Source organism: Myotis daubentonii, chromosome 3, assembly GCF_963259705.1.
Source record: "Myotis daubentonii chromosome 3, mMyoDau2.1, whole genome shotgun sequence".
Classification (NCBI taxonomy): domain Eukaryota; kingdom Metazoa; phylum Chordata; class Mammalia; order Chiroptera; family Vespertilionidae; genus Myotis; species Myotis daubentonii.
The window spans coordinates 20,828,592-20,849,273 of NC_081842.1; the positions used below are offsets into that span (position 1 = coordinate 20,828,592).

A 20,682-nucleotide genomic window follows, 5' to 3' on the forward strand; every position below is an offset into this window, starting at 1 on the left:
GGCCTGATCTTGCCCCCAACTGCCCTCTCTGACTCGGCCCCCACCACCATGTCTATGTCCAGAAGGAAGTCAGATGTCCAGAAGATGGCCAGTCGACCCGGTCTAAGTAGCATATTACCCTTCTATTAGTATAGATTATATAGGATAGGATTGCTTAAATGGGGCGGGGTGGGGAGCCTTTTTCAGCAGGAGGAGGTGCTCTTGGCAGACAAAAATACATAATCCCTATATCTGGACTGATAGCCAACCATATGCACTATACTGCCAAACCAGTCATTAAAAAATTGAACCACTCTCTTTTTTTAAAAATATATTTTATTGATTTTTTACAGAGGAAGGGAGAGAGATAGAGAGTTAGAAACATCGATGAGAGAGAAACATCGATCAGCTGCCTCCTGCACATCTCCCACTGGGGATGTGCCCGCAACCCAGGTACATGCCCTTGACCTTGACCAGAATCGAACCTAGGACCCTTCAGTCCACAGGCCGACGCTCCATCCACTGAGCCAAACCGGTTTCGGCTGAACCACTCTCTTACACCATACACCAAACAGCTGTTTCCCTTAAAACGCCTCCTTAGGCCCCAACTTAGGTTCTGCCTTCACAGTTCACCCAGATTAGGTTCTGATTGGTCAGTTTCTATGCCAGTCAGTGTCAAAAGCTCCGCCTCCTAGGCAGCCATTGGCTCCTCGCACTTCACCTAGATTTGGTTCTGATTGGTCAGTTTCTATGCCAGTCAGCATCTCTGGGTCTATCTCCGGGCCTGATCAGAGAGGTGAGATTGATCAGCAGGCCCCAAGGAGGCCCGGAGAGAAACAGAAGTGCAGCTGCTGGTGAAGCCCGAAGAGAAAGAGAGAGGCAACGGCTTATCAACAGCTGCCACGGAGGCTGTGGATCAGACCCTGCCTCTCTCTTTGGGACTCTCTCTGGGCCTGATCCACAGCCCCTTTGGCAGTCAGTGCTGGGTCGCCATGGCAACCCAGCACTGACTGCAGGACTGACTTCCGGTTGGTTGAGCCTTTGGTCATTACGGACCCTGGGTTTTTATATATTAAGATGCCTGTTTGAACATCAGGTTGGATCAATCCAGGGCCAGGGACACTGCAGATTTGGGGTCATGATGGCGTAAACCTCCAAACATTTAATATCCTACCCTTCCCCTAATCATATCTTTTGCACCTTGTCTACAGTATTCCCACGACTATCACCCCTTCCCTAAACATCCATACCTCACCCCCAAAATGACTACCATGTCTCCTGGGCCTGCTGGAAAAGGTCAGTCTAGATAAAGAGCCCAACTTGCCCAGAGCCTCATTTTCATTCCAATGTGTTCTGTGACAGCTGAGTGTGTCTAAACCCAGGCTGAGTGACATGGCCCATGAAACCAAGGAGTAGAGCTATAGTCCAGCTGGGCCACTGACCTGAATTATGTCCTGATTGTGCATGTTTATTAGAGCACAGTCTCCCAGGGCCCTGTTGTCCTTGGAGGTTGTATACCCTTAGATAGAAAATGCTGGCCAAGTGACTAACGACTACATTCCAGAGCTGGAGCTTGGAATAGTCATAAATACAGGTGGGAGGCAAAGCAATTAGAGAATTCATTTTTAATCTGATAATGTGCTTCAAATTAACTCTTTCCTTATCATGTATAGTTTATTGACATTAATTTATTAATTTATTCACAGCACAAGTATTCTAAAAATGATGTTATTTGAGGATTTTGATGAATACTTTGAACATGATAGGAGAAAATACAGTCTTTTTGACAAGTTAATGCAGATAATATAGTTCTGTAATCAGTGTCACTGTTTGCTGTCTTTCCACATAAATATGCATACCACATTGTCATCAAGATGACCCTGATAGGCATATGTCAATTAATATATTAATGCAGTTGAGTTGCTTTGCATTAGAATAAGCCATTCACTCATTGTCTATTGTTCATTTTAAGGCTGAAAAGAAAACCCACAAAAGACAAAAACAGCTGAAGTTCAAAAGCTAAACTGTACTCAATACTATTTTTCTCTTAAGCTAATAGAATTATGATTTCCTAAGGCATTTGTTAGAAATTATATTCCTCTAAACCAAAACACCTTCAACTCCATTGAACCACTCTAGGTTTATTTTCTAGCTGTGGGCAGTTATTACAAGAATGTGTCTATTGTTCACATGCTGAGAATCCTACCGGTTATCATGCTTTCACATGAAATTAATTTAAAATGTTAATGTCACTATTTGAAGAAGAAATCAATATAAAAGGAAAGAAAATCTACAGATAGGAAAAGATACACTTGTGAGTTAGAGGAGGGAAAAGAGATCTAAGGAAAAATCCTGGAGGTTTGTGAGGATATAAGTTACCACAATGTCATTTCCCTTCACTAAGACTTACTGAGAAAATGGGAGATTCTGATTTACATTTAACTTCAACTCAAATTGAAAGTAGATTGAAAAGCCACATGACCATAGTTTATGTCTAAAAACATTCATTAACTGGACAAAATAGAAATGAGAAGGACTGAGAATAAAGGAGAATCGAGCAACTAGCAGGAAAGCCCAGGATAAGAACAGTTGTGACTAGAATTTCTCAACCCAATTTGTGGCAATTAATAAGTGAAAATCAGTGAAGAGTCAGCACTTCTGAAATTTTTCCTTCTTTCTTTCTTTTGTTTTTTTGTTTTTGTTTTGTTGTTGAAACCTCAATCTTTGGGTTAAATTGTTTTCATCAAAGTCAAATTTTCCAATGAGAAAATAGGAGGCTTTTCAAGGTGTTCTTTAGGCCAATTAATTTCTTCTTTTTTTCTGGTCGTTCACATTGGGAATGGCCATCAAATCAGGGCAGGTCTGTATAGTTCAAGTGTGGGGGAAGCCCTACTCTGACATATTTGTCTTTTTTATAATAAAGTCCTCCTCTGCCCTGTAGGAAGTTTCTCTGGCCTCTAGACAATCAGGCAACCCCAGTAATCAACAGAGGCCTCCCTGTGAGCTAAAAGCTTGGTCCTGACAGTCAGTTTCCTGACAACTGGATTGTACCCAGTTCCAGAAATGTGTGCTGATGATCTGATTAACAAAAATTAATTAACTGTTGACAAAGAAAGGTCAAGGATATTTATCCAGAATGATATCGATCCTTACCATCATCCACGATGTCTTGGGCTGCCACAGAGTTTGTGTACACCACCAAATCAGACAGCTCTCGGCAGAGCTTCATGGTTTTCCTCCGGCGACCCAACCTGTGAAATGCACAAGGGACTCATGATACTTTAGACCTGGAAGAAGTGAGGGCCTTTGTCTAATCTACCTTTCTTACCTGCTCCTCATGGAGCCAGGATTAGAACCCAGTGTGTTTCCTAGTTCAACACTCTTTCCACTAAAAACCCTACTTATGTGGTGAATTCACAGCTCATGCAGAATCAGTCTCATATCCAGTTTTCTTTATGGGCCCCACTGCACTGAGCATTTTATCTTGTGATCCAATTCTCTAGATACATACAACTAAAACAGCCAAGGTGATGGGGATGGAGAGGCCCAGAGAGTCTAAGCAAAAAACCTGGAGACATCTTCTTACCTGTACAGCTGGCCTATCTCCTTGCCAGGATTCTGTTGTGCATCCTCCTCATCATCAGTACTGTAAGATTTAGACTGTGATTTTGTGGTTTTCTGCTGGAAAAAAAATCACAGTAAACTTAACAATAAACTCACTGCATCAGGTACATCTACAACATTCAGAGAATGGACGGGCTTTAACACACACACACACACACACACACACACACACACACACACACACACACATGCACACACACACGGACAATAACTTGGAGGGAGAATAAATGCCCAGATATTGCACCTTGCCTGACCATTAATAACAAGCATGGCCATGGCCATAATTATAATACTAAGGCAAAACTGAGGATTTCATGCTCTAAAATTGACTTCCAATCCACATAAAATGTAGGTCTTAGAAAGACCTTATTCGTCATGCATTGACGGTCTCTATAAGGAATGACGGTCAAAGAAGTAACATCTATTTAAATACTATTAAGGAATAACATATCATCTTTATAGGAAGCTCACTATTCACGTTGACTTATAAAAGGCAGATTTGATCTTTTTGAAAGCTAGCAGCATTATTTTTAATGATTAACCACCATGCCTGCTTTTGATCAGTATGCACTCAAATAACCATCTATATCAAACTGCTCTGTTGAGGTTTTGACCCCTTTTAATTTCTAGCAGCAGAATGAAATTGTTACCCACAGGATTCAGGCTGAAAGGCTTCAGGACTAATCTGGTGTTATCTGGACACATTCGCTGTTAGACATACAACCTTTTTGAAATGATGAGGTTTAGCTCCCATCACATTGGAGAGAACCCCATTATTTGGCAACACATACCTTCACAATACAAATGATGGGGAGGAAATTGCAGAAAACCTTGTCATCAAAACAGTTTCCACAAACCAACAAAGGCGAGACTTTCACACAGAGTAGCCTGGACATCTGGGGAATGTAGCTTTAAAAAAGTAAAGGGACTCCATACTCACATTGCATGAGACCATGTCACCTTTCCGATCATCTCACACTCAACAAATACAAAACCAGCTACACTGTTGGCATACACACACTCGACTCCGTTGCACTCATAGCGAGCCACCAATTTGGTCTGGAACCTTCTCAGGTGTTGTTTATGACTCACAAACCTCAGTGCGCATGGTGTGGGAGCCCTAGCCTCTGAGGATCTCCTGTGCAAGCTGGCCAACCTCTCTAGCTTCCTATTGTGTTTCTTAAAAGGGCAGGACAATAACATCTTTTTTAAAGAATTATTATTGTGGTGGTGATTAAATAAGATGGCATGGGAAGTCATCCTCTAAGCTACAGAATATTAACTTTCAATTTTAAGTACTATTAGTACTTATTAAAATGATCTGTAAATAGTCTTGTAGGCATTCATTTTTATGGCTTGAGACATAACAAATTCTATTTCTATGGTAGCACAAGAACAGCCTAAAACGTTTACTTTGGAAAAGAAGTTTAATTTAAATCAGTAGCTGTAATCAAGAAATGAAATATTCTCTAATGCTACATATAATTAGTACCTTGAGGTGTTAAAATAAGTGTCTTTTTGAAGTTCCTTTTTAACATAAAAGGCAAAAAGAATTAAGAAATGAATCACCAATGGCAGATAATATTTGGAAAAATGATGATATATTTTCTTTACATACAGTTAGAGCACTTTTTATCATGCTTAATGTACCATGTAATCAATTTTTCATTTTACTTTTTTACTTAATGTTTTGCATGATGAGCTCTTTAGAGTGATCATCTTTTAGTGGCTGCATAATTGTCCATTGTGAGAATGACTCATGATTCACTTAAGAAGTCCTTATGGGTGAACATTTTGGTTGTTTTCAGTTTTTTGTTATAATAACTATTTTGGGGACCTTTTAAGAAATTATCCTACTGATGGGGCAGGAAATTCCAGATACAATATTCCTTAAAACACAAGAAATGTCCTTACAGAAACCTCACGCACAAAGTTCATCATCCAATAATTGATTACTTATATAACCTTCTCACTGAGGAAAGTACAAGAATTATAAGCACCCAGTATGATGACATGCACAAAATGAAACCACCAAATGAGGAAATGGAATATTATCTACCCTCCAAAGCCTTTTGATTCTTCCACTCAGCATTGCCTTCTCCCCATAGGTAACTACTAATCTGACTTTTACCCTATTGATTTTGTTTTGCCTGTTTAAACTTCATATAAATTGAATCAAACTGCATGTACTCTCTTGGGTCTGGCTTCTTTTGCTCAGTGTCATGTTCATAAAGATCATATTATTGTTTATAGTTGCAATTTTGTCATTTTTGCTGATAAATATTACCTTATGTGAAGATACCATATCTTTTATTCATTCTACTATTGATGGACACTTAAACTATTTCCTATTTGTACTATTACAAATGCATATTCTCATTAGCATTGTATGAGAGTTTAACTTCCTCACCATCACTGGGTGTTGTCAGTCTTTTTATGTTTGCTATTGCGGTGGGTGTGTATGGAATCTCAATGGCATTTTAATTTGCATTTCCCAGGTAAGGGTGAGCACCTTTTCCAGATTAGCCATTTCAAGTCTTTTGTGAAGTGTCATATAAATCTTTTGCCCAGTTTTTTTTATTATTATTATTTAGGGTACCTGTCTTTTTTATTGATTTGTAGGAATTCTTTATATTGTCAAGATACAAGACCTCTATTGCATGTATGTATTGACAATATTCTTTGCCAGTATTACTTGCTTTTTGATACTTTTGATGAACAGCAATTCCTAAATTTCCAAGTCATTTAATTATCAATATTTTCCTTTTCTGGAGGCCTATTTAAGCAACCTTCAGTTATTCCAAGGCCATGATGATATTCTCCAGTTACCTTCTAGATTTAATTTAAGTGAATTTCACTCATTTTTCAATCTCATTTAGTACCTTATGTTTTCCAAAGTTGGTCATGAGGGATCGTCCATGTGATTTCTTTCCACTCTCCTTCACATCTGGATGCTGAGAAAATAAAGCACAATATAACTGTTTTTCTTCTTTATTTTTTCCTTCATTCTGATGAAATGGCAGGCAAACTTCTCTGTCTGCCTCTAAGTGGGAAGCATGAGGTCACTTCCTCCTGCTAAGCACCCTCCAGTACAAGGTGGCAGAGTCTGCCACGGGGACACTGACACGGAGAAGCCCAGGTACCAGCCAGGAGACAGGAACAGCCAGCAGCTGCCCAAAGCTGGGGTCAAAGGCCTCTCAGTGGCCTATCCAGTACCTGATCACAAGGCTCTCCACAGCATAGGATGTAGTCTTTTGAATGCCATGTGGGGATAAAATCACCTTCAGTTAAAATAGATTTAATTTTGAAAAATGGCCAAAAATCATTAAGAGCCAATTCTAAAAAAAAAAAAATCACATTGATCAAACACTTATTTGGAATTTTAAAAACATGAAATATAAATAAAATCCAAGCATATGTATGAGGTACTAAGATTATTTTTATTTAAGTAAACCAGAGCAAAGCTTAACTATTCATTGAAATAATTCCCTCTGTGGTGAGCACTGGAAAAATGTATGAATTTTTCTCATGTGGGTTAATTTTCTAGTCTAGAGATCTCCTTGCTCAAGCTTATCTCTTGTTAGGATGCAGGAAGGCCACGCTGCTAAAAGGGTTTAGATTTTTATTAAGTTATCAACCCTAAAAAGAGTTCACTACTAATGACATGGTTTAAGGAGAGACCAGCACAACAGGCCATGCCCTCCCAGAACTTCCTGCTAAACCAAGAAGAAACATAGATAACCTCATTCATGGAATGCATGTGGGTAAGTAAAACTATTTAAAATCAAACAGCCAGGGAGGGCATCCATATAGACTAATCAGAGATGCCATTTGGAGTGGTGAGTGGAGAAGACTATTAGTTGGAGAAAGAAGCAGTTCAGAAAATACTAGCAGGGTAGGGGGCTATAGGGTAATTTTAGTTGACCATTTATATATATGGACTGCCTTTGAAGATCTATTAAAGCTGACCACTATCTGTTCAAAAATCCTGAAATTAAGAAGGTAGCCAGATGCGGTCATAGAAGCAATACTGCTCTCTAAGTTAGGAGACCCAGTCCTGCCACCAAGTGGCTACATGTCCTTTGGCAAGCCTCTTCTCCTGACTTGTTTTTTTATCTATGAAATGGAGGAGGAATGACCCAATTAACTTCTGAGTTCCTTTCTACTTCTAATAGCCCATCTATAGGGAGATCATGTCACTTATTGTCCCAAACAGGACCCATTTAAGAGTGAAATGGGGTATTTTTAATAATTACACTAGGACAATAGATATAAAACAGGGTTGTCCCAGGCAAGTTAAGGTAAATGGGCATTCTATTTAGTAGGCACCTACTATGCCCCAAGGATTATGCTAAGTGCATATATATATATATATATATATATTCTCATTTAATATATACAACCATTTCTTGAGATAAGTATGATTAAAATCTCAATTTTATAGATTAAAAAAATCTGAAATATAGTGAAGTTAAAGAATATATCCAAAGTTACAAAGCTACCGCTAGGGATCAAATAGGGATTCTTCTTGCCTGGCTCACCCCCCTCCCACACCCTCTTTATATAGAAGTGTAATATAAAATATATGTCTCCCAAACCATCCATTCAACAACTATTTAAGAAGGTCTTGCTAAGTCCCAAGCACTAGAGAAGCCAGCATAATAATGGTTATCAAGAATGACATGGTTCTGGTCTTCATGGAATCTATAGTCTAGTTAGGTAGACAGACATGAGCAAGTAGTTGCAAATGTGGTTTTAAAACTTCAGAAAAGAGAAGATAAAATAGGCTACTATGGGCAATATAAAGGGGATAGCTAACCCAATTCAGCACTCAAGTCAGGACTCATTTAAGACATCACATTAAAGCTGGAATTTAAAAGACTAAGCAGGACTTAGAGCAAATGTGAGAATGGAGTGTTCCAGGCAGAGGAAACATAATGTGAGGAAGACAATGGAATAAACAGTTATGGCTGGTATGACAATTGTGAGAGGTGGTATGAAAAGGAAAATGAGGAGATCTGAGACTGGAAAGGTAGGCAAGGATGCAATGATGCAGGTCCTTGGAAAGCCTAGTCAAAGAATTTGTTAGTTATCCCCAGCATAATGGGAAGCCTCTGAAGAATTTCGAACAGTAGAATAACATGATCAGATTTGCATTTTTAAAGAACCATGCTGATTTTATAGTGGAGATTCTATTGAAGATGGGCAAGAGAAGTCCAGGTGAGAGTTGACAATGGCTTAGATTGGGACACAGCCACGAAGAAGAAGGGAAGTGGACAGATGGAAGACACATCCAGGAAGTGCAATCAACAGGGCATGGAGGCTGCCCAAACCCAGACAGGTGGGAGGCTGCAGTATGTGGTGGGCTCAAGCTTCTCTGCTCACCTGCGCAAGCATGAGGAAGGTGAGTCCAGGGGTACTGGGCTTTCTCCTGTCATTTTCAGCCCCACCCATCCAACTTTTAACTATTTCTCACATTATTTTGCAACAGGAGATTTTTATTTCTCAAGCAATCGGAAGATAGAAATGGATGAAACTGGAGAAGCATTTCCCAAATGACAAATGTTCGGAAACAACACATATGACATGCTTTCTTTTTCCTGTCAAAGGACAAGTACCAGAGGGCAGCTTATACCTGCTTCAGGTGTGCATGTAAGCCTTCATGCGTGGCCTTCAGTAGAGCCCTCACTGTGAAACTATCAGGATCTTCTTTGTCTCGAATCTGAGATTCTTTTAACAGTGATTCCAGTTTTTTCCTTATGAAAGACTCCACCTGGTGCTCAGTGGTCCCGTTATTCTGCAAAGAATTAAGCGATGGAAATGATTGTCCTTAAGAAACACAGAATCCATTAGAATACACCCTTCATTCAAGCCAATATTGCTTTTATAATTTGATTCTCTCTCAATTAACTGTAATAAGTTAACCTCATTGTACCATTTTGGTCCTCCCTCTCCCCCCACCAATCCCATTAAAAAATTATTATCATGATTGCATTCAACCCTCAAGAACCTTATAAAGTCTTATTGTCATTTCTATTTCAGAGATGCAAAATCTGATGCTTTGAGAAATTAAATAAGCTGCTCAAGGTTCCAGAGCTGGCAAGCAATTGACATAGAATTCAAACTCAGCTCTCTACATCCTTCCCACTGTGCTACTTTATGCTCTCAAATGAGGGAAGGCCAGCAAGAATTTTTGGAGACTAAGTTTTCCATATCCACATAGATAAATTTGAGGAAAAAAATATGCTATTTAAAACACACCAAATTCTTCACTGAAGGGAAAAGAAAGTTATGGAAATCTCTGCATGGTAATTAAGATTTCAACAGTGATGAAGAGAAGGGCTTTCCTGCCATCCATAGTTCTAGCAAAGGTTCTACATTTGTAAAGCATGTTCTATAAACACACGAATGGATTAGTTTTCCTAAAGCAGAAATTTATAAAGGAGGGTAGTGACAGATAAAGCTGGAAATATACTTTGGGACCAAATAGTAGAGGCATTTGAAAGCAGGAGGAGTGGAGTCGCTGAGAGTCTCTGGGTAGACAGTGCCAGAATAGCATTTTAGATATATTATGAACAGGTAGTGTGTCAGAGAGAGGAAAGGTGCCTGCAGATGAAAAGCCAGACCATGGTCCCACCACAAGCACTAAGAGCCTAGGCCAATGCGCTGGTGGGCGACGGAATAAAGAGGAGAGAGAGTTTGAGAGCAAAATTCATTTTGCACAAAACAAATACATATCAAGCTGCTATATGCCAGGTGAGAAACATTAACAAGGCACAACCCCACCAAATCCTTGCTGTCACGGAGACAGACAGCCTCATCAATGGGTAATTATAGAAGCAGGTGCAAGCAGAGTGACAGATGTAAGGGATATCACAGGTACACGGGGGGGGGGGGGGGGGAGAGGATGTTGGAGAGACTTGGGAATGTAGGAGAGATTTCCCGGAGCAGAAAACACCAGAGCCAAGCTGTAAAAAAATGAGTGTATTAGTTTTTCTGTGACTGCTGTAACAAACTACCACAAACCTGGTTGTTCAAAACAACAGAACTTTATTCTCATTCAGTTCCAAAGGCCAGAATATAAAATCAAGATGTTGGCAGAGTTGCACTCCCTCCCAAAGACACTAGCTTTCTTGGGATATATTCCTAGAAGTGGAATATATCCCAAGAAACCAGAAACACCAATCAGAAAGGATATATGCATCCCTATGTTCATAGCAGCACAATTTACCATAGCTAAGATCTGGAAACAGCCTAAGTGCCCATCAGCAGATGAATGGATTAGAAAACTGTGGTACATCTACACAATGGAATACTATGCTGCTGTAAAAAAGAAGGAATTCTTACCATTTGCAACAGCATGGATGGAACTGGAGAGCATTATGCTAAGTGAAATAAGCCAGTCAAGGAAAGAAAAATACCACATGATCTCACTCATTTATGGATAATAAAGACCATTATAAACTGATGAACCAAAATAGATACAGAGGCAGAGCAGCAACGAACAGACTGTCAAACTACAGCGGCAAGGCTGGGGAGGGTCGGGGGGGCAGGAGGGGGCGGGTAAGAGATCAACCGAAGGACTTGTATGCATGCATATAAGCATAACCAATTGACACAAGACACTGAGGGGTAGGGGAGGCCGGGGGAATTTCAAGGGGGGGAAAAAAAGGAGACATATGTAATACTCTTTATAATACTTTAAGCAATAAAACAAAATTTTTTTTAAAAAAGACACTAGCTTTCATGCTTCCTTCAGTTTACAGTGGCACCAAGCACTTACTGACTTGTGGCAGAATAACTCCTGTCTCTGTCCCGGTCATCACATGGCCTCCTCCTGGGTGTTCCCCCTCCTGTTTGTGTCCTCTCCTTTTCTTATGAGGACACTTGACATTAGATTTTTAAGTCCCACCCAGTCAATCCAAGATCCTTAATTACACCTGCAAATACCCTTTTCTCAAATAAGGTCACATTCACAGGTACCAGGGGTTTGCGCTTGGACAAATCCTTCGGTGGCAACAAATCAATCTACTACAATGACTAAGAGCTGATCATCTGGCAGAGTAGGGTGAGAGCATCCAACATGAGCAAAAGTATGAGAAAAACAATATCAAGGAGAACTAGTAACCATTTAAACATGGAGAAAAGAGCACAGGGAAATATAGAAAAAAACAACTATAATGTGCTAAGACTCACAAAGCACGCTCATATAACAATATTTCATCTGAGCTGCTAGACACCCTTTAAGGTAGCACTAGGGTTAGACAAACTTTACTCATAATGATACAGAGGCAGAAAGATTCAAAAGCTTGTCCAAACACACATGCCTATGAAGTGGATGAACTGGGACTTGAACCTAAGACTTCCAACACGAAATTGTGCCTATTTCACCGAACAGTGCTGCAGCCATCCCTATTATGCTGTTCCAAATAAAGATAAATTCTTGAGTCAAGTTCGTCATGAGCAGGCTCATATTTTAAACAAGCATTATTCCTTTTTGACACCTGGAAAATATATGGCCAATACCTCTCTGTGGAAAATACTAGGTTTCACTTAAGGTCGGAAGGGAATCCAAGAAAAGAACTCCAGGAAGCAAATCCCCCAATGCATTTGATCAAATGCCCCAGAGCCTGGCAGAGGGCCTGCTTGGTAGGAGGACACAAAGAGAAAGCCTGCAAGAGCACCTGGTGTGCCCAGGTCACACCGAATGCCCCAAGTTCCCCTCCCTTTCCTTCTCTGGATCAGAGCACACTGAGTCGCAGACAGTGGGGAGATGAACTGTGGCCATTATGCACAGACACTCTCAATGTCAGCACAGCAAGGCTAAACATACAAAGCCAAGCCAACTGGTGCTGGTGAAATCGTGAATGATTAATGCAAAGGCTGTACTTATTCACTTCACAGCCTCTAAACACGGGGAGTTGTTGCTAAAGGAATGATATTCTGTGATTTTCTTTTCCTGTGATTTACAGCACAAGAAAATCAGCGGCCATGGGGAAACAAATAAAAGTGTGGCTAAGGTTTCATTAATATATTATCACTGGAGCTGGGAGCCCAAAAGCACTGCTTAAAGGAAGCAGAGACAGACACAGGACCTCAAACCTGCCAGCCATTGTGCAGCGGCACCAGGGACCACAGCTGAACACCACATGCTTCTTGCTCTTTTGTTCCCTGAGCTAGTGGGAAAGGGAGGACGTATGGAGGGGAGGGGGAGGGGAAGGCAGCCCTTTAGTGTGGCAAGGAGTAGTTTCCCCAAGGGAAGTAATCACCGTTCCGAATTCCTTTTCTGAGAAGTACATATGATCAGGAATACCTACTAAAAATAAAGAAATCAAACATATAAACACATTCTTGTTTTATCTCTCACGAGAAAGAAAAGGATCGCTGAAAAAGTGAAGGGCTACCAAGAATCTTGGCCACTGCTCCAGGCTGGGAAGCAACAGGAAAAGGGAGAGATTGGGGTAGAGGGGCTGACCCTTGAAGGCGGACCTTCTCAAACAGTGGTGCTCTACACTGAACACTGGAATCACCAGAGGAGTGTTCCTAAACTCCAGGCACACACCCAGACCATTCACAGGGGAATCTCTGGGCAGGGACCTTGCACTGGGATTTTCGAAAGCTCCTCTGTCATTCCAATGTGCAGCCAAAGTTGAGCATCTTTGCTTTAAAGCAAACAAACAAAACACTGGACTATCTCACCATCCCCAGATGTCTTCTGGCTCTCTGGGCTTGAGTCTGGAGGCAGAAAGAACAATACCGTAGCTGTGCTTGGTGAGTGCACTACAGCTTTGCAACCCATAACCTGAAAGTCTTGGGCTGAAGAGCAGCTGCTACTCAGCCATGTACTCCCATGCTCCACTGTTTCCTGTCTGCTCCTTAGCTCCTTGAAAACACCTCCTTCTGTTCAAGGGCCAGGTGAGGACTTCCTTGAGCAATAATCATGCTGCTGCTGACATTCTTGTTACTGATGATGTCTAGCATTTACTGAGCACAAATCATGTGTTGGGCATTCTTCTGAGTTCTTTGTAGGGAATGAACTTAGCCCTCATTTTAAAGTTAAATTATTATTTTATTCTCTTAGTACATAAAAAGTCAAATTTTGCAAACAGGCAGAGAATGAGAGTGACTTATATTTCCTACAGGGAGAAATCACTTATTTTTATAATAATAGAGCCCATTGATTTGATTTGCTCTCAGTATGAATCAGACAGAATATAGAATCCTTATTTTTTCTGTTTGTCTCAAGTTGCTTTCAAATAGCAACAGGTCTTTCAAAAGCACAGATTCTCAGGAGGATCAGGAGATAATTTCAGACTGCAGGACTCTCAAGATTTGATTGCTTGTCACTTAATGTACGTGTGTGATGTCATGGAGTCCTAGGATTGTAGATCTGCTCTTTCTCCAGCTCAGATGTCAATTTTGGCCAGGAGAGGATACTACTGCAACAGTTCAAAGCCACGGGGACAGTCTCTTTCCAGGAGTGTGCATGCAACTTATAAAACAGGTAGTCAGGGAGGGAGGGAGGGAGAGAGAGAGAGAGAGAGAGAGAGAGAGAGAGAGAGAGAGAGACTCAATAACATTTTGAAATGTTATGATGTCCATTTAGAAAAAGAAGATAAAGAAACTCGGGTTTAGAAAGGTGGGTGAGCTCCTCAAGGTCATACAGTTAGCAAGTGGTAGAGCCAGCTTGGAACTCAGGTAGCCTGGCTCCAGAGTCTGTGTGTTTAACAATTGCAACAATCTCTCTCTAATCTTCTCTAAGTGTTCCAGCCTGCTCTTACCTCCCTTTCCTATGAACCCACTTCCACTAAGTCAAAAACCAAATGACCTAACAGTTTAAGTTTATAATTCATTTTTTTGCTCACAATGTGATTGTGCTTCTATAGTTAGATGGACTCAACTTTGAGGGGTCATACACAATTAATGTCACCCTGAAGGTCAAGGATGACCCATGTATTTCTCCTTATCTGAATTAATCACATTGAAATGAATGGTTTTGTAGTTCCAGGAATCTTCTAGAAAAGCTTCATGTGATCCTACTTATGTAATATGAAATGAGGGGGGTCTCAGGAGGAGTCAGCTCCCAAATCACTACATAAGAAGGATGAACACAGAATGAAAGAGGGTGAAAGGGGAAAAATCCCACTCAAAATGAAGCCTTTAACTTGAAATTCTAAAACCAATGAGGAAAAGTAATGTCAAGACAGAGTGGTAAAAACATCAACACAAGGGACAGGAATTCACTCTTTCACTTTAAAATTAGTGTGTTTAGATGCTCAAAGATATGAAGAAATAGCTCCATAAAAACACGCACAAGAAACTAAGAAGTCAAATAATTAAATAAAAGCAAGTGTCTATAAAAAAGAACCAATAAATTTTGTAAATAAAGAGTATAGTGCTGAAATGAGAAGCGCAATAGCTAAATAAACTCTAGACCCAAGTCAAGGAGATAGTTAATGAATTGAAAAATAATATTGCAAATGGTACCCAGAAGTCAGCACAAAAATAAAAATATATATATTATGAATAAATATGAAATTTGGAGAATAGACTGAGGGATCCCAACATAAATCTAACAGGACTTCCAGAGAAACAGGACTGAAAAAGTGGCATAAAACAATATTCAAATAAAAAAAATGGTTGATTTCTAGAATGAAGGAAAATATGAGCTAATAGGAAATGAATCCTGAGTGATAAGAAAATAGCTAAATAAATCCACTCCTAGTCATTTAACAGTGAAAACACAGAACGAAGAGATGGAAAGGGAAGACAGATTAGCAACAAGAAAAGAAAAATTAGACTAATAAGAGACTTCTCCTCAGCAATTGTAGTTCCCAAAAGACAATACCTTTGAAACACAAGGAACATATACATATATATATATACAGTCACGCACTGCTTACCAATGGGGATACATTTTGAGAAATATGTTGTTAGGAGATTTTGTCATTGTGCGAACATCATAGAGTGCACTCACACAAACCTAGATGATATAGCTTACTACACACATAGGCTCCATGGTACAGCCACTGCTGGGCCACAAGCCTATACAGCAAGTTACTCTGTACAAAACAACAGTAGATTAAATCAAGCACAAGAGAAAATGATAAGATCAAGAGGCACAGTGAACATGAGATGTATGAGGCTACTGCTGGTGTAACACAGCATACTGTAAACTTTTTTTCATAATTAGAAAGACATACTCTAAAATAATGATAAAATGTATGGTACATACATAAACCAATAACATAGACATTAATTAACATCATTGAAGATTACATGCTGTACATAGTTGTATGTGCTATACTTGTACTGTATACGACTGGCAGTAGGTTTGTTTACACCAGCATCATTACAAACATGTGAGTTATGTGTTGTGCTATGATGTTACCATGGCTATGACATCACTAGACGATAAGAATATTTCAGCTCCATTATAATCTTAAGGAACCATTGTCATACATGCGGTCCGTGGTTGACCAAAATGTCATTATGCAGTGCATGACTGTAATATATACATGATGGTAGGCCTTAAATGTTCACTACCTTTACTCTTTGGCAGGATTGCAGAAGTGTAGCAGGTTCTAGAAACCACTGGAATCTTCCAGGGATCTTCCAAGTCACCTTCTCCATTCCCCACTCCTTGCTACCAGGATACAACAGCATGTCCAGCATGTGGGCATTTGGTCTCTGTGTGAACACTTTCAGTAGCAAGACCTCACCACCTCATGAGGTAACTCATCCCTTCTATGAGTGCTGACAACTCTTAGCCCAACAAGACCTCATTTATCAAACAAATCACTTAGGAAGATGAATTTGTGGCGAAAGGAGTAGGAGGAGAGGAAAACAGTGGCTATGCTAGTGTGAGATGGACACCCAGATTGAATAATGTTTTTAGGGCATTAGTGTAATAAAAAGTTGTGACATGTTACTATACTAGGACTCATTTAAAACTTGTTGAAGGCTTGGTGTTCATGAGATGAGCTTCACAGAGGATTTTAGAAGAGGAGAAAAAAAAATCAGTGAAGTTGAAATATGGTGGTGGAAAGTCTGTAAGGCACCTTGACATTAGAAGACCCCATGAAGATGAATAATGGTGAGTTGGCTCGCTGAATCATATCTGGTAACTACTGTGGTTGAAAGGAAACTGTTCCTTGTGCCTTTGAGCTATGTGATTCTTGGATCATTAAACACACTGCTATACCTTGTGGCTTAGACATCATGAGCCCGAGTTTCTCTATGGCTGAAGCCACAAAACAGTAGGAGGCAGAAACGTAAAGGATTCAATTAATTCAACAGAAAGGAATTATTACATGAGAAATAGACTTTCTGTGTGATTTGAATCCCTTGGTTAGAAATAGCAGTAGACTAACAGGAATAGGAAGCCTGTGTGAGGGCTCTGCTTAACACGAAGATAATGCTGGGCGAGCCACAAATCCTGCTTCTGATCGTTGTATTCACTGTTCCCTCTGCCTGGAACATTCTTCCCCAGATACCAGCATGGCTAACTCCTCACTTCCTTCAGGTCTTTGTTCACACGTGACCTTCTCTCTGAGACCTTTCCTGATCAATTTAAAAGTTCAATAGACCCTTCACATACACACACTTTCTCCACTTTTTCCTCTCGTTTTGTCCCTTTAGCACTTATCACTGCCTAGTACAGTGATAAGTATAGACGTTACTTACTTGTTTTAATTCTCGTCTATCCTCCCCTTCTCTCAATAATGTCTAACTCCATAAAGGCAAAGATTGTTGTCTGTTTTGTTTACTGATAGATGCCCCAACTCCTATAGCATGATGGTGGTATCTCCAATAAGAGATGCTGAATAAAAAATGGTTGAGCTGAAACCGGTTTGGCTCAGTGGATAGAGCGTCGGCCTGCGGACTGAAAGGTCCCAGGTTCGATTCCGGTCAAGGGCATGTACCTGGGTTGCGGGCACATCCCCAGTGGGAGATGTGCAGGAGGCAGCTGATCGATGTTTCTAACTCTCTATCTCTCTCCCTTCCTCTCTGCAAAAAATCAATAAAATATATATTTAAAAAATAAATAAATAAAATAAAATAAATAAAAAATGGTTGAATGTGCAAATGTATCTGTTTAAGCCTCAGGACTTAGTATTGCAATGTTCATGAAAGCTAATTTAAAATGTTTATTGCAATAATTCAGATATAACATAAATCTAACCACACCCTGTTGCATTACAACTGAGGTTAAGAACTTTCTCTAAGGTTTCACATAGTTATGCACAGTCCATCCTCTTTTGCAGAAATATGATCAGGCATTCGGGGTAAGATCAGGAAACTTACATTTGACATTCAGATAATGCATTGAACCCTCTGCTGACAATAGGAGTATAAATTGACTGATTACAGGATAACACTTCAGTTTTCAAAAGACAACAGCCCCAAGTCTTAGAAGAGTTCAAAATTAGAGAAAAAGGATTTGGAAAAGTGTAGTAAAAACTACAAATTTCCACTAGAATGTTGATTTTTTTTTTCTTTTTAAATGTATTTTTATTGATTTCAGAGATGAAGGGAGAGGAAGAAAGAGATAGAAACATCAAGGATGAAAGAGAATCACTGATCCACTGCCTCCCGCATACCCTCCACTGGGGATCGAGCCTGAAACATGGACACATGCCCTGACCAGAAATCAAACCATGACCTCCTGGTTCATAGGTTGATGCTCAACCACTGAGCCATACCAGCTGGGCTAGAATGTTGATTTCTTTATATATTTTCTCTCTGAAAGTGTAACAAAGGCACACTTGTAAAATTTCACAATTGAGGTGTTTTCTGCCTTCACTTAAGCCCAAATCAAAGAATCTAAATTAAAAATCATAACTATCTTTATGGAATCATGTTTGAAACTATCTTCCCATATGGGTTCTTAGAAACCAACTAAGAATCTTTGAAGATAAGAGGAACTCAGTTGGATATTTTTACAGGTGAAGTTACTGATCTTTCCCTCTTAAGAAAAAACTATAGCTACTTAATTTTATAATTACAGATATTTAATTTAGAAAGTTAAAAGGCTCACTGGCATTAAAGAAAAAATTATATAAGTGGGTGGATGTAGAAACCAGACAACTTGGGTTTTACTCAGAGCAAAAAATGACTATATTGTAATAATAGCTAAATTTTTATCATCATTTTCACTAAAAACAGCATTCCCTAAACTTGTAACTTAGTCAAACCTCTTTGTTCCCTGTTTCAAATGAGGGTTGCAACCAACAGATCTTGGAAACAAGATGCAAAGATAATAAAAATCAGAGACAAAAGTCTGGTTTCTAAAACAAAGCTAAGACATTTGAGCCACATTACTCATAATCACAAGTAATTAATCACAATATAGTAAATATCTGGGAGAGTGAAAAAGAAACTATTTAAAATACTAAGTGTATTTTCACTTATGTAAATAGATTTAGATTAATTTTCTAAAACCAGAGCCCCATTAGTGAGTGGTAATAAATTGAACCAAGATAAACCATCAAAAGGCGAGAGATTAATACAGATGGTGATTTTTCCTTTTCACTTCAAGCTGAATCTTTTAAAGTGTATCAAAGCCAAGAAAGAAGCGTCTACTGAGACTTCAGCTGTCATTCAGCTCTTGCCTCCTTTCAGAATGATGCCAGCTCCCTTTGGTACATATAGGGAGGTAGCACAGCTACTACTGTCTAGAAGGGAACAGACCATTTTTTAACAATGTAATAGATAAACTCAGGGCAATGATGCAAATTAGAAGAATTTATACAAAACTTCACTGTTTTTTTGAGAGCAGAGTAATACAGTAGTTCTGATATCTAGAGAAGTACTACTTTTCTACATAGGTGAAATTGCAAGCCCTATACCAAACTAAGATGAGCAAATGCTACTCTCAGGGTATTATGTGATCCTGACAATCACATGAGTTGCAGAATATGGGGGTGGCGGGGGCAAGGTTGAGAAATTCTAGTCCCCAGCTGGGAGGGGGTACCCCTTTAAGCCTTACAGTTGCCCCTGGCTTGCATTTCCCTTGGATGACCTGGCTGAATGGTGCTTTTTTAGAAAGGCAGCTCCTTGATGCAGGACAGGGGTCTGAAGCCCCATGCGGGTAACAAACTATTCTATGCCATTTTATTTATTTAAGATGTGACAACTTAAAGAGCAAGCCAAGAGCCCCATGTCTGAAGGAGCTGGGAAATCCTCTGGCCCATGGTCCATTTTCTTAGGGTGGGGATGGGCATCCTAGAGCCCCAAGCAGCTGGGTCCTGTGAGTCGGCCGTGACAGGCAGCATGCAGGGCTGCTAGCAGGAGCCAGAGAGACAATAGGAAAGTCAGTCTATTTCAACAAAGACAGTGACATTTGGAACTGCAATTTGAGTTTTGCTCAAGTTGTGATAGCAGGGGATTTGTCCCTGGAGAGAGGGTCACATGGGTTAATCACTAACATTCTATCCAACTCTAAGACACAAGACTCCTTGACACATTCACTCAATAAACATTTGAGTGTCTGTGCGCAAGCCACACCGAGTAACTTTCAACAAATATCCTTTTTTATCCAATAAATGTCCTTATCTTGGTGAGGATTCCAACACAGCTGCAACTTTTACTGCAGCACATAGCAGGTAAAAATTAGGGCCAAGTCTGTCACTTACATAATGGAGCTTGAACTTGCACTCATCTTCAATTTCATCGGCACTGTCTTCATCAGAGACATCCCCTTCCTCTGCATCATCTCCAAGGTGATAAGGCAGCTTCTTACCCTGAAATAAAACAAAACACTCAATATAAAAATGAAAATAAATTCACAATAGCCAAAAGATGGAAGCAGTTCAAGTGTCCACCAACAGATGAGTCGGTAAACAAAATGTGATATATGCATACAATGGCATATTATTCAGCCAAAAAAAGGAAGAAAATTAGGACATTTGCTATGGCATGAACAAACCTTGAGGACATTAGACTAAGTAAAATATCCATGACAAAAAGATAAACTATATGATTCCACTTATATGAGGCACCCAGAGAAGTCAGATTCATAAAGACAGAAAATAGAATAGTGGTTACCAGGGCTGTGGGGAGTTGTTTAATGGGTGT

The 20,682-nt window shown here is 39.8% G+C and overlaps 1 protein-coding gene across 1 annotated transcript in view; it reads right to left on the reverse strand.

Annotated features, from left to right (window-relative positions):
- PLCH1 (phospholipase C eta 1) overlaps positions 1–20,682 on the reverse strand; it is a 174,146-nt gene that overhangs the window by 15,031 nt on the left and 138,433 nt on the right. The window contains exons 11-15 of the mRNA XM_059686861.1: positions 20,241–20,348; positions 9,239–9,400; positions 6,486–6,557; positions 3,566–3,657; positions 3,133–3,230 (exon numbers count right to left, since the gene is read on the reverse strand). Of these exons, the coding sequence (XP_059542844.1) occupies positions 3,133–3,230; positions 3,566–3,657; positions 6,486–6,557; positions 9,239–9,400; positions 20,241–20,348 (532 nt within the window). The remainder of the gene's footprint in view (positions 1–3,132; positions 3,231–3,565; positions 3,658–6,485; positions 6,558–9,238; positions 9,401–20,240; positions 20,349–20,682) is intronic.